At 52.1% G+C, this 13,668-nt stretch overlaps 7 protein-coding genes and 1 non-coding gene across 8 annotated transcripts; 4 read left to right on the forward strand and 4 right to left on the reverse strand.

Annotated features, from left to right (window-relative positions):
* Positions 1-7: 7 nt before the first annotated feature.
* Positions 8-1,588, reverse strand: MVES1_002529 (uncharacterized protein; the record flags this gene model as incomplete). Its single annotated transcript, XM_056207357.1, has 1 exon — positions 8-1,588. The coding sequence occupies one exon, from the start codon at positions 1,586-1,588 to the stop codon at positions 8-10; it is 1,581 nt and encodes a 526-aa protein (XP_056063332.1).
* A 1,655-nt stretch (positions 1,589-3,243) lies between these two features.
* MEF1 (Elongation factor G, mitochondrial) lies at positions 3,244-5,715 on the reverse strand (the record flags this gene model as incomplete). Its single annotated transcript, XM_056207358.1, has 1 exon — positions 3,244-5,715. The coding sequence occupies one exon, from the start codon at positions 5,713-5,715 to the stop codon at positions 3,244-3,246; it is 2,472 nt and encodes an 823-aa protein (XP_056063333.1).
* A 97-nt stretch (positions 5,716-5,812) lies between these two features.
* On the reverse strand, positions 5,813-5,922 carry MVES1_002531. The gene has a single exon. It is a non-coding gene; the product is annotated as a tRNA-Ser (tRNA).
* A 314-nt stretch (positions 5,923-6,236) lies between these two features.
* MVES1_002532 (uncharacterized protein) lies at positions 6,237-7,115 on the forward strand (the record flags this gene model as incomplete). The annotated part of the gene is made up of 1 exon (XM_056207359.1): positions 6,237-7,115. One exon carries the CDS (start codon positions 6,237-6,239, stop codon positions 7,113-7,115), a length of 879 nt encoding a protein of 292 aa, XP_056063334.1.
* Positions 7,116-7,122: 7 nt separating this feature from the next.
* On the reverse strand, positions 7,123-8,251 carry SPT3 (Transcription initiation protein spt3; the record flags this gene model as incomplete). The annotated part of the gene is made up of 2 exons (XM_056207360.1): positions 7,123-8,004; positions 8,045-8,251. 2 exons carry the CDS (start codon positions 8,249-8,251, stop codon positions 7,123-7,125), a joined length of 1,089 nt encoding a protein of 362 aa, XP_056063335.1.
* Positions 8,252-8,327: 76 nt separating this feature from the next.
* Positions 8,328-9,991, forward strand: MVES1_002534 (uncharacterized protein; the record flags this gene model as incomplete). The annotated part of the gene is made up of 3 exons (XM_056207361.1): positions 8,328-8,420; positions 8,467-8,621; positions 8,716-9,991. 3 exons carry the CDS (start codon positions 8,328-8,330, stop codon positions 9,989-9,991), a joined length of 1,524 nt encoding a protein of 507 aa, XP_056063336.1.
* A 163-nt stretch (positions 9,992-10,154) lies between these two features.
* On the forward strand, positions 10,155-12,896 carry MVES1_002535 (phospholipase A2; the record flags this gene model as incomplete). The annotated part of the gene is made up of 1 exon (XM_056207362.1): positions 10,155-12,896. The coding sequence occupies one exon, from the start codon at positions 10,155-10,157 to the stop codon at positions 12,894-12,896; it is 2,742 nt and encodes a 913-aa protein (XP_056063337.1).
* A 56-nt stretch (positions 12,897-12,952) lies between these two features.
* Positions 12,953-13,588, forward strand: MVES1_002536 (uncharacterized protein; the record flags this gene model as incomplete). The annotated part of the gene is made up of 1 exon (XM_056207363.1): positions 12,953-13,588. One exon carries the CDS (start codon positions 12,953-12,955, stop codon positions 13,586-13,588), a length of 636 nt encoding a protein of 211 aa, XP_056063338.1.
* Positions 13,589-13,668: the final 80 nt, after the last annotated feature.

Below are 13,668 nucleotides of genomic sequence, written 5' to 3' on the forward strand. Positions count from 1 at the left end.
AAAAAGATCAAAGGGTTGGTGTCCCGGGTTCGGGACTTTCAAGTTGGGAAGGCTCCCGAACGAGCTGGTCTCTCGTTTTTCCCGCTGCTTCCCTTTTAAGGCGCTCTGATTCTCGCAGCACAACAAGTTTGCCAATGAGCTCTTCGGCTACCAAAAACACCATAAAGCAAGCATAAATGGAGACAAATTGCAAGTCGTCCAGTGAGTCCACCAAAGTACCGTATGCTAGAGGAAGAATTGCACAGGCAGCAGCAATGCCCAGGCGGAAAAAGATTCGCACAGACCAGACCATCCAGCGGCGTGTTGTCATGAAATCCCATTTGTAAGACATGTCGTACACAGCCAGGCAAACCATTGCCGTGGCAATGCCGCCACCCCAGTACCATTCCAGACCACTGTGCCCGTCAATGTCACTGTACTTGACCATTCTCGTCACAGCGCCGGAAGCAAGGTTCAACGCAGCGCACAGAGGCCAATGAACATTCACATAAATGAAAAACGTGAACCAGTGGCGCCGGACTGGATGAATTTTAGATGCTCCCCAATCTCGCGTAAAGTACAGCCAGCCCAGCAAAAAGGTAGTCAAGAGCACCATAAAGGCACGTCCATACGTAGCATTGATACCGACGCGCGCGTCTGGCGGCACAGAATTGCGCGCCGTGCCTTCTGTATCATGAATAACGTACAAGAGACTTGCGATACTTTCGCCCAGAACAATAGTGTAGAATGCCGCATGGCGCTCTGAAAAGTGTTCAATGTTATACACAGCAAAAGCAGGCAGACGGACGCTTGGATCGGTTATGCCTTGAGAATCATCCGCTATTGTCACTGTTCGCAATGATCTTCCATAATTAAAAATGCGCACTAGCGCCGTGATTACCAGTGGCTGGAATACATCCGTCAAGTACCCAACACCGTACAAAATTGCGGAGATGTACAGTTTGGGCGAAAACATCGCACCGAGACAAAGCGCAGCAAAAATCAGCAAGCGGAAAGCCCTGAACCACTGATCCAGTAAAAAGCTTCGAAGCCTTAAACCGTAGTACATGTGCAAAATAAACTTGATGCATTTTCCAACGAGGAAAAAGCCCAGTGCGCCACGAAGAGAACCCTTGCCAATATGATCGTCAAATTCTTCTTGTGTGAGTGGGATACCGGTGCAATTCGCGGAGAAGCCAATGAGGATTGCCATAGTGCAAAAAGTGTATACACGCTGGGGAAAGTCGTCAAGTCCACTCATATTTACGTAATGGGAGTAGTCACTCCAGAGCGACCATGCTCCTGTGAAGGAGAGAATGAAGCGAACGAGCTTACGCCCCGATGCAATGCCTTCTTCTGCGGCTGTATCAGCAAATTGATGTACCACACCGACCAGCACTAGATCGAGGAACAGCTCGAATGGGTCTATGGGCCGCTCGCTGGGTGAGCGATGGAGCGTACCATCCCTAATAAATTGGTGAATTCGGGGCTCCTGCAAGAACTTGGGACGGAACTCGTCTTCAACATGCACAATGCCGTCAACCTTCCCGAATTCTTTTACATGTTTAATCTTTTCTCCTTCACCACGAAAGTGTTCTGGACTATGCATGTGGCGAAAATGTAAATGAAAAAAGTTAAATTGGGTTCGATACAAAACAAGTAATTTTTTTTTGCTTGGCGTATCAACGCACATCGGGTAGAGCGCGCGCCCATTCGTGAGCTACATTCCCCGATTAATTACAGTTGGCTATGGTCGCCATCACAGCGCTGGGCTGGGGTCTCTTGTTTTCATGTATAATAATCACATTAGCTGGTGTGCAAGTTACCGCTTTATATCGCCAATACAGGGTGCTTGAATTAAACAGTCCACCGGAGCTGAAAGACTGGGTCAGCCCCAAGGAATATGACCAACGTCGCGCTTACGCCCGCGCTGTACTGCGCTTCCAGTTTTTCGAAATACTTATTCAAGTTTTGCTGAGGTTGGCTGCATTCCATGGCATGCTTTCGCTTATGTGGAACTTCAGCGAACGTATTGTTATTGATGCATTCGCAGACATGGATGGGCACAGCACCGCACCGATATGGCTTTGGTTTGTAATTGTGTTGTACGGCGGCGCACGGTGCGCACTTGATATTGGAAGAATGCTATACTTGCATGATAAGCACTTGCCATCCATTGCTTTAAAAAGGTGTGTGCGTGTGATTACCACTGACACGCAGGATTGCGCTTTCTATATTCTCTACCCTGGTATACGCTGTGATGATTCGGTGGAGAATACTCGAAATGTCTTTTGCATTGGACAAGGCAACCAGTCCGCAAACGTGGCTGAGCTGGTACCCGAACGTCGCATTTTTATTCCTCTTCGTCGACCTGCTTCACTATCCTACACAAGTTCCTGATATGGGCAGCAGTTTAACAGCGTGCCTGGACGCACTTGATCCATCTGAACGCTACATTTGGAAAACGGTTTACGCTCACCATCTCCGAGATTGGCGCAGGATATTGGATTCTATACAAATTCTTTTGTTGCGGTGCGTAGTAGCACCAGCATTTTGTGTTCCACTCTTCTTGGCAACCTGTCGCAACCCGGCACTGTTTGCAGCCGCTCAATTTCAGCTGGATGAGCCCGTACCTGTGGTGGGATGTATCCTCTTTTTGCAGTTCTTGGCCCCTGTTGCCATTTTTGTGCGCATGGGCTGCTTTGGATGTCGCAAGAGACAACTTTTCCGTGCTGATGCGTACGTTGGCGTGTTTTGTTTACTTTAGCTTCGCGAAATCGTTCTTAAGTTCGCCCGACTTCCAAACGCAATACAGTTATGTACAAGGAGAAACGGTTGCTTTAGGAGAAAAAACGGGCATTGCAGATCCGAGCGCGGATGCTATTTTTCCTCTTTTTGCTTACATTCGTGCATGCAAGGCCATGGAGTGTGCCAAGTACGTTGGAGATGAGGCTAACCTAGTGCGATTGCATTTGTTGGCGACCCGCTGTATTGTGCCCTGTATCTTGGGTATCCACCTCTCTATACCCGCTTACTTGCGCTGGATCTTGCATCACAGCAGCCTGCTGCGTTGCAAGATGACGAGACAGGCACAGTGGTTGAGATTTTCAACCACGATCACGACCTCTGTATTCCGACGATTATGATAAATCCCTAGTTACTGCTGCTACATTTACACCCTGACCTGTTTGAGAAATTCTAGCCACCATGACTAAATGAATTGCATCCCGAAAAAAATAGCTAGGTCTACTTAATACCGTGCATTTATTTCCGCTCCTGTTGGCTCTTGCGGTAATCATTCTCCATGTCCACTTGGACATTGGGCATAACAGGCTCGTGCTTTTTGTACTCCATAGAGAATTCACCCTTCCCCTGCGTCAATCCACGCAGTTGACTCGAGTAGCCAAACATATCATTCAAGCTTACTTCCGCAGTGATTGTAAACTCATCTTCGCGTACTTCCGTATCCTCAATGCTGCCCTTGCGCTGGTTCAAAGCGCCAATAACCGCTCCTTGAAACTCGACAGGCGCGACGATTTCAACAGTCATTTTAGGTTCAAGAATCACAGGCGCCGCATTTCTAAACGCCTCTCGGAATGCCGAAGCAGTTGCGAGACGAAACGCCAGCTCGGAGGAATCTACACTGTGCGCTGCGCCGTCCTCAAGCATGAAACGGACACCGCAGACTGGGTATCCCGATAGTGCGCCTTTCTCCAGCGCATCATTAAAGCCTTTTTCACAAGCAGGAATGTAGCCCGAGGGAATGTTACCACCGACGACATTGTTTTCAAACGCCGTGTCCTTTCCCGTGTCCTCGTCGGGGCGCATCGGCTCAATACGGCCAATGACACGACCAAACTGGCCAGCACCACCCGTCTGCTTCTTGTGTGTATAGTTGAAACTGGCTGACTCACCAATCGTCTCGCGAAAAGCAACACGCGGCTTGCCGGTCTTGCAAGGCACATTGTACTCGCGGCGCATGCGCTCAACGTATATTTCGAGATGCAGCTCGCCCATGCCCGAAATAATGGTTTCGCCCGATTCAGAGTCCACATGAACGCGGAAAGTCGGGTCCTCCTTCTGGAAGCGATTCAGCGCGCGCGAAAAGTTTTGGCTGGCATCTTTGCCCTCTGGCGTGAGCGAAAGAGAGATGACAGGGTCTGGTACAAACATGGCCGACATGGACAGTGAAGTGCTTCCGTCGGTGAACGTATCGCCGGAAGAACACTCAACGCCAAACATGGCGCAAATTTCACCGGGCCCAATCTCGTTAACGTCTTCCATATCGTCTGCGTGCATGCGCACAAGACGCGGCACCTTGACTTTTTTTCCAGTGCGTGAGTTGAAAATCACAGCACCGCGACGAAGTTGACCTTGGTAAAGGCGCATGTATGTCAACTGACCAAAGCGGCTCTCCTCCAGCTTGAATGCAAGGCCTACCAACGGCGCATCACTGGCAGGAACGAGTTGAACTTCGGAGCCCAGTTTTGCGCTGTTCACCACATCGTTCGATTCTTTGCCCTCCTCGGTAGCCTGCTGGGCAATCTTCTTTGCCAATTGCGTGTCGTTTGCAATTGCAGGTCTTTCCATGGGGTTCGGCAGGTAAGCACACGCACCATCCAGCATCGCCTGTACGCCCTTATTTTTGATCGCCGTGCCAAGGAAAACAGGGGAAAAGCGGCACGCAATAGTCGCACGACGGATCGCCTTGGCGAGCTCTTCGATTGTCGGTTCGCGCTCTTCGATAAAGATCTCGGCCATCTCGTCGTCAGCGTCGGAAAGCTGTTCAATCAGCTCCGTGCGCTTCTCTTTCGCAAGCGCGAGCAAGTCAGCGGGAATTTCGTCCGTCTCACAAACAACGTTTCCTTTTACGCCCTCATTGTACACCGCTTTCCAGCGTACAAGGTCGATGACCCCTGCAAAGTTGTCCTCTGCGCCGATCGGCACTTGCACCGATGCTGCGGGCATGCGCAACTTCTGGCGAATCTGGTCCACAACACGCCATGGGTTCGCACCAGCACGGTCCATCTTGTTCACAAAGCTGAGACGCGGCACACTGTAGCGACGCATTTGGCGATCCACAGTGATTGTTTGCGATTGCACGCCGGAGACTGCACAGAGCACCAGAATTGCACCGTCAAGGACACGTAGCGCACGTTCAACCTCAATGGTAAAATCAACGTGGCCAGGAGTGTCGATAATATTGATGTGAAAATCTTCCTTTATCGCAATCAAGTCCTTGTCTGCCGCCGCGTCGCCAGACATGTTGCTCGTCTCGGTGGGGGGTGTCGCTTTCCAGTCGCAATATGTAGCGGCAGACTGGATTGTAATGCCCTTTTCGCGCTCTAAATCCATACTGTCCATCTTGGCACCCACCTCGTCGCGCCCTCGCACTTCATGGATATCTTTAATCCGGCCAGTGTAGTACAAGACGCGCTCCGTCAAAGTCGTTTTGCCGCTGTCGATATGAGCACTAATGCCGACATTGCGCTGATGAAGCAGGCGGTTTACATCTGCATCGCTCACTTCTACAGTGCGGTTTCCAGCGGCGCTCTTGGCTTCGGTTGCATATAAGCGCGTTTGTACAGCACACCTCACTGCACGCGCAGGGATCGTGGAGCGCGGAGCAGGCCTTGACGTGAAAAAGAGAGACTGTGCGCCAAGCCTTAGCACGGCAGAAGGCAACTTTGGTGTGCGGCGCAACATAGCAGGATGGACCGTATGCACTGCGCCCATTGGAAAATGGCACTGCTGGAAGAGTGGCACTAAGCTGCAAAGCGCATGCATATAAAATAAATCCGAATCTGCCTAAAAAAACAAAAAGGTAAAAATACGACAAGAACAGGACTCGAACCTGTGCGGGCAGAGCCCAAACGCTTACCACCGTGATCGGTGTCGAACGGAGGTTCGAGGCGTTCCCGTTAACCACTCCGGCACCTTGCCTTCCCTAGGCGTTGGTGCAGATTTGCGCATATAAGCCCTTCTTTGTACACTTATCCACGTTGGCAACAGCGCGTTTTTTTGCAACGCGCCATGGGGGCTGCTGTGCAGGATGGAGCGCCAGCATCCAAGACGTTTTTGCGTTTGGTGAAATTGTCGTCAGATGTGTTGCCGCGCGAGAAAGTAGTCGCAGTTGTGGATGCTGGTCGCGAAGGAATATCTGTGGTGCGCATAAAGGGCAACAGCATGTGGACAAACAACTAACACGACAACAGGGCCGCGATCGGACCTATACACCACGATTGCGCTTGCCTTCCATGGAGATAAGCAAGCATCATGCACGCATATTTTGTATTGTACGGGCCAAGTACCAGGACGAACCACCCATATTTTATGTTACCGATACAGGCTCCACCCATGGCACGTTCTTGCACAGAGATGCCGAGGGATACATACCGTTGAAGCCCATGGTACCTGCCAAGGTATTTCTTATACCCGAAGACGAGTTTTACCGTGTATCTGAAGAGAAGCATGCTAGCACGCCGTGGACACTACAGCATCTAGACATTTTGCGCTTCGGACTGCATAATGTGTTTGAAGTGCATATCCACGGGACCCCTTGGGGAAGCTGCCCGTCGTGCCAAATATCGATGGATGGAACGAACGAGATCTCCGTTGCCGCGCAAGGGAAGAAGACGACGGAGACTCGGTCCGCTGCGCAAACGCATGACAAGCCGCATATATATTCGCACAAGGAGGGGAAGCAGGCTATGGAAATGGACCGACGTCGCCGCCTGAAAGCATTACGCCAAGTATATTTAAAGCCAGTGAGTATTCAGGCGCTGGACAGCGATACACAGTATCGCGATCGTGCTGCGGTGCGCCGTGCTATGGAGCCAAACGACCCTGCACCAGTTACCACAGCGTCTTCCTCTGATCCGTTTTCTTCCAGCGCAAATGTCGGACGTGAACTGCTGGCCAAGATGCGTCAAGATGCACCGAGTGCAAGGATGTATGCACAGGCGCCCATTGTACCGCACGTCACCACCACGCGCGGTGGTCTCGGCAGCGAAGCGCTGCTCACAGTTGAAGAGCACGCCGCCAATGTTAGTGATAAACAAGCCGGACGTTCAACGTACAAGCACTACCTTGAGAGAGGTCGAGCCAACACCAAACGCCGCTATGGTACCTCATAGTTATGTACTATATAACAAATACCTGTGTACGACGCAATCCCCCGCTCGGTCCTGCAGTTCTGCGGCCTGTCTCTAAGAGATGGCGGTCATGTTGCAGCTGTGCGAATGCTTCGCGAATATGCCAGGCCTCCAATGGCGGCTCGGATCGCGGCGGCATACTGAAAAGAGTACAGGTGGACTCTTCTTGTGCATCCTCTGCTCTCTCTTCGCTCCGGATCCCGTCATGCTCAGATGTACGCTGGGCAGACGTTTGTACAGCACGTACTTTTCCTTCCCATTCAGTCTTGACTCGCACCGCGCTTGTGCATAGTTCATGGACGACTTCAAACGCAAGGAAGCCGAGAATATCGATCGTATCATCGCTGGGCTTCACGTCCAAGTACAAGCCCGCATGGATAAATTCACGGAAGCGCTTGGCTTTGCGGAATGTGAATGAAGCCTGGCGACATTCGGAATAGAATACATACTCGTCTCTGGTCATGCGTCTGGTTGTGTCATCGGCTGCTTTTAGCCTTCGAAGACTATCCTCGTTTGTCTCAATCGTATCCTCGTCCTCCTCTTCCGCGTCTTCCGCATTACCTGCCAGCCCAGCGGACACACGTGGATAATCGCTAAATATCGCAGAAAGCTCCCACGGCAAACGCATTTTGCGTTTGTTGACACGTAGTGGCCCATCAACCACTGTTTCTTCCAGGCCTTCTCCAGCTTCACCACCAGCAGGAGCACCACCACCCCCTTCTCCACCACTGTCTTTTGCATTCTTGCGCACATCCTTCCAGCTCAAATAGGTGCGCAAACGGTTGACCTTTGCCCGGTCGTACCGGATCAAAAAGAGTAAATCCTCAGGCGAAAGGTATTTGGACGTGCGCCTGGCTGCAAGCTTTCGCGACTGTATAATCTGTATATTAGTGCGCAGGTAAGAGACACACCATTTCAATCACTTGGTTCCGCACGATATCTTCAATCAACCGGGTCACTTGCGGATCCGGATTCTCAATCTCCGTCGAGACAAACATCTGCTGTGAGCTTATATTGTAAATAAGTACCATTTGTGCGATCTCCTGCTGGTATTTGTACGCAGATGCGCCCTCGATCGCGTCTGCTGACGCTGCACGCGCCAACACACCCTCGTTCATGGCGCCAAGAACGAAGGCGTGCCTACCTCCACATCTCCACATGGACCGAACTGGCCCTGCTTCCCCGCGCTGACCCATGATCGCTGCAAAGTGCAGCCCCGAGCAAGAGCTGCCTTATGAGGTGTTGGAAGAGGATAACATTATATATATACAGAACAATGGTGCAGAAGTACGTGGTATGTGTATGCTGACGCAATGTACAGTTCACGAAACAGTACCGTGCGTACATCATGCACGCACTCATCTCAGATGCCCTTCGCTCGCTTGGGAACGTGCCAGAACGAAAGGATAAAACTAAACGCGCGCTTTGGGGTATATTAGGCGCGATTCGTACGCACGAGACTGCGCTCCGCAGGTGTGAACAGGACGAGTACGTAACAAACGGGAGCTTACGCTAGGCTCGTCAAACAAGCGGCGTACCAGCGGCTGTGTAAATCGCCGTTGGTAAAACTTTCATCCCGAAGCTCCGTTCGGCGTGCTAAGGTAGAAGATGCAAATAAAGGTCTGGATGCTGCGCGCGAAAATACGAAGCGCGCAGCGCTTCAAGTCCAGCTTGCAAAAGAGCGCGAACGGGCATTCGAAAAAGAGCGCGACATGCTTGAGCGTGAGCACGTCGATTTTATCGGACTTAAGCAGGGTCTGCAGCGCTTGGGCGATGATATGTTTCCCGATACAGTGCTGGGACTTTTTCCTGGCCTGGATGCGCTGGTTTTCGAGCTGAAACTCCAGCGCGCAACAAAAAATCTACTCCCGAGTGAGATTAACCGGGAAAAACGTGCCCGAGTCCCGCTAAAGCGCGCCGAAACACACGTTCGCTTCTGTCTGGATCAATTGCGCAAAGCGCTACAGAAAGGAATGGATATTGGCGTCCCGAAGAATACCTTGCACCATCAACAATTGTTTTCTGGCGATATGCTCACCACCGTGAAAGCAGTTACGCCACTCATGCTTCGCACCAAAGCGTCCTTGGGTGACTTTTTCACCCAGATCGCTATTGCTCGAGGACGACAACCGATGATTTACCTGCCCCCCCGCTTCCAAGTCCTGGATTTGTCGCTCATGCCGAATCAGACCCACGAGCGAATCGTGAATGAAATGGGTTTATATAATTCGCTTGAGGCATCATACGGCGAATGCCAACACTGCTTCCAGTATACCAAGGCAGAAATTTGCATTTCCTTTGAGCGCGAAAAGGCGCTCATCGAGCACCAGAAGCATATGGACGCGCTCATTGACGAGGCGGAATACGACATGCGCGGCGCACAGAACTGTGTAGTAGAAGTGCTCCGAGCAGGCCAAAGTGTTCAAGCCGCAAACGACCAACTGAACAAGCAGTTTGGAAATCTTATCGCAAAACACAAATACGAGGACGAGCATGCGGAAGAAGCGGCACAGGAAGACGCAAATTACGAACCAATCCCCAATGCTATAATGCCTCCAGACAGTGCACAGGGTGGAGATATACCGTTTGCTATATACAGGGAAGTGTTTAAGGAAAATTTGCGCCCTGATACCGCATCGGTGGCCACCAGCAATACGCTCGTGCCTGGCGACGCAAACAGCGACGCAGCGAGTACATGGACTGGCACAACAGCCACACCGAGCTTGAGCATTTCTGTGAATCTGATGAAAGCTACTTTAAATCGGCTCCATGCACTCCTTGCGGAGGTAGAGCAGCGCACAAGATGGGTCGACGACGAGGAAGATTTGCCGTGGCACAACCTCGCGCTGGGCTTCTAAGCGACCTAATCCGGTGCACGTGACGTTGGTGTTGCCCGAGCGACATTTTTGGAACTGCGGCTTCGCTGGACGCGCGGTGTCGATTATGGCGTTGCCACAGTCGATTCGGTCCACACCGTCTTACCTATACATGAAGTGCTATCTGATATGTACAATAGTTACCATGTTTGCAGCTCGTCCGCTTACTTCGCGTCTCGAAACGAGTGAAACTCGCCTGTGGTACGAAAACACCGAGGAAAACCAAAGTACAGCGCGAGACGGTCGTATGCAGTCGCTGCTTTCTGCCGCGCCTGACGCAGAGACTGGGCCAAATGCGCGCACATCTGCTCCAGATAATCACACTGGGCATGAAGCAGCCGTGGTCCAGGGGGAGCATGCGCCGGTCGACGAGAGCGAACATGGGCCCAAACCATGGTGGCTCGAGACTCGCTTGCCATTCCTCTTTCCACCCTCGCAGTTCCCTTTGAATTTACCGCCGCCCATGGCTCTGACGCCGCTTCCTACGTTGCAGCGCTGGAAATGGCGCTTGAATGATTTGTCACAGCTTCGTGCACATGTGGAGTATGACATGCACGATAAAGTGACCTACCCGGAGCTCGAATGGGACGCCAAAGTACGGTGCTCTGCGCAGCTGCATCCGGAAGAACAGTCATTTATTGCAAAGCGACTGCGGCACATCTCTTCCGAGGGCACAGACGCGCTCGCAACCTTTTTGCGGCTTCCCCAAGGCACCTACGTCCATCCCGACGACGTTCCACGCATCGCAATTGGTGGCTCCGGTGGTGGATACCGCGCGATCTACGGCTTCGCTGGATTTATAAAGGAGGCGGAGAGTACGGGGCTGTGGCCTTGTGCGACATGGGTGTCGGGCGTCAGCGGCAGCTGCTGGACAGTTGCCGCATACTACAACATTGCCAAGTGTTCCTCCGACGTGCTGATCTCGCATTTGATGGCTATGGCAAATGAGGAGACACACCCCATGAGCTTGCATGCAATGAATCGTATTGCGCGCAGCGCCAACGGTATCTATTACTTACTGGGACCTATTATGCGCAAAGCGAGGAACCGACCCGCTTCCTGTCGCATTATGGACTTTTACGCAACACTCATTCATTCATACCAGTTCCTTCCGCGCCCCTTGGCTTTATTGGGCACCAAGTTCTCGTACAATGGCCCGCATGCGCGACAAGACACTGAGCGCAACGCGCCGTATGAACCTTTTGAAGGCCTCTCGAGGGAAACTTTCCAATGGTCCAAGACATGGAAAAGAGCGGGTCTCGACGAGGGTAAACAACCAATGCCCATCATTACCGGAGTTCGTCGTGTTTGGCGCCCCCGCCCCAAGAAGCTGCGCGAGGTCGTGCCAAAGCAGTCGCCGCTCCCTACCAAATCCGCAGAAGATGCCAAAGAGGAGGACCCAATCATTGATGTGCCGAAAATCAAGGAGATCTCACCGTATGGAAGTGGTTATGATTGGTACGAAATCTCGCCCTTGGAGTTTGGTTCGCGCAGTATTGGTGCATGGATCCCGACTTGGGCGTATGGCCGCCGTTTTGAGAATGGAAGCTCAACGCAGCGACTGCCAGAGACAAACTTGTCCATGATTATGGGGCAGTGCACCGGCGCACCTGCTGGCCCAATTTCTGCCTACATTGCGACCATGCTTGCATCAATACCGCAAGGAACGGCGATGTCTGCCATCCTCGGTTGGGTCAACAGTTTTGTACAGTTGAAGCAATGGGAGAAGCGCTGGGGTAATCCTATCCGCGCGGCAGATGAACCGAACCCATTCTATGGGTATGGCATGGACAATGTTGTGGTTGATATGCCCCCTCACGAAGAGGACAAAGGACCTGGCTTTGTCACAGAGGCGAGTGTCCAGGAACGGCCCCCAAGCATCGTTGATCAGCCGTATGCAACTCCATTGTTGACCAGAGAGGACCAACCCTCTGCAAATATACCCGACGCTGTTTCTGGCACAAGCAACTCTATTTCAGCCGCGCCTGTCTCCACACAGCCAGCTGGACTCGCCGAGCACGATACTAGGTATCTGGACACATTTGTGTCAAAATTACCGCATCTTGAAATGCCTACACTTCCCCGGTTCCAGCGGCGGCGCAGCAACTCCTCCATCGATTCAAACTTGTCCGACATGGATCCCAACACCTTTATGGCGCCGATGGACGAGCGCGCAGAAGCGCCTGAGCATCGCAACGATGCCAATGATGATGAGCGCCCCCAGGACGCCCAAAAACAGCACTCGTGGAACTGGGAGCATTCGCGCAGGCTCCGACTTATGGACAGTGGCCTTTCGAACAACTTGCCCAACCATATTTTAAGCTGTGAGGAACGCAAACCCGACGTGCTCATCTCTTTTGACACTTCTTCGGATATCAAACTGGGCGAGGCGAAGAAGCGACTGTTTGAGTTTGCTGCAGAATGCAATTTCGAAATGGAGATGAATAAGGACACCGTTGCGGATTTGCTGCAAGCTTCGAAAGCCGCAGCGCACTACAAGAATGAACAGTCGGACACTGCGGAAGATTGGGCGCAAGAGTCCGAACGCGTTCGCTCCGTCTTTGAGCCGCAAACTGCACAGCGATTTGGGCTATGGCGCGCAAAGAATGGGCCCAAAGAAGGCCGAGATCCAGACGTCGAGCTTGTCTACTGCCCACTCTTCCCAAATGCGGTCCAGCCGGGCTTTGACCCGACGTCCACCACGTGGAGCACATCGTATAATTTAATTTGGACTGCGGATCAAGTATGCGCACTTTTGCGCACAGCGGCAGCGAACGTGGAGGATAATAGCAAAGGAATTCACACCATCCGCGCTGCTGTTCGCGACGCGTACGAACGACGCCGTGCCGCGCGCCTCGCGCGCGAAGCGCTGGGCGCCGAACCGTAGTCATCAAGATTACATAATCGTCTTTCTTTTGCAGCACACGCTCAACGCTCTTTGTTATGTTCCGCAACGTCCTGCAGCGCGATGCGTGGGCTTCGCGCTTATACCCAAAGTTTCTGAGCCCAAAAGGCGTGCGTGCATACAGTACTCCGTCAAATGCCACCGGAGCCGATCTAACAAAGCCTGCTTCCGGTGCAGTTTCGTTGGACGACTTTGTTCCGCCGGTAGAGGCAATGAAGCCTACACATGGTGTGCATGTTGCAACGCTCCAGCTGAAATCGTATAATGCCAAAATGTTTGACCTCGATTTTTTTGCAGACTTTGCTGTGCGCGCGGCAAACGCTTTCAAGGTTCCCTCGGGCGGCATAGCTTCGCTACCTATACGTACTTCGCTTTGGACGGTGCCGAGGGGCCCATTTGTGCACAAAAAGTCACAGGAGAACTTTTGGCGCCGGACACACCGGAGAAGCATAAAACTGTACGACGCGAGCGATGCGACAGTGGACCGTCTCCTTCAGTATCTCCGCATGCATGAAATGCCGGGCGTGGCATCCAAAGTGTCTCTCTTTCGCCGCTACCCTCTCGGAATTATGAAACAGATCGAAAATACAGATGCTACCAAGACGCAGAGCGAGCAATCCGTGCGCGAGATGGCGGATGAAATTTTGCGCTTGTACGAAGTAGAAAATTCGTAAACTAGTATGGTACTACTACAACTGTGAAGGTTCGCTAATTGGACTGCTTCGCCTGCAAGTGGTCCGGGTGAATTGCGAAA

Source organism: Malassezia vespertilionis, chromosome 5 (assembly GCF_029542925.1).
Source record: "Malassezia vespertilionis chromosome 5, complete sequence".
Classification (NCBI taxonomy): domain Eukaryota; kingdom Fungi; phylum Basidiomycota; class Malasseziomycetes; order Malasseziales; family Malasseziaceae; genus Malassezia; species Malassezia vespertilionis.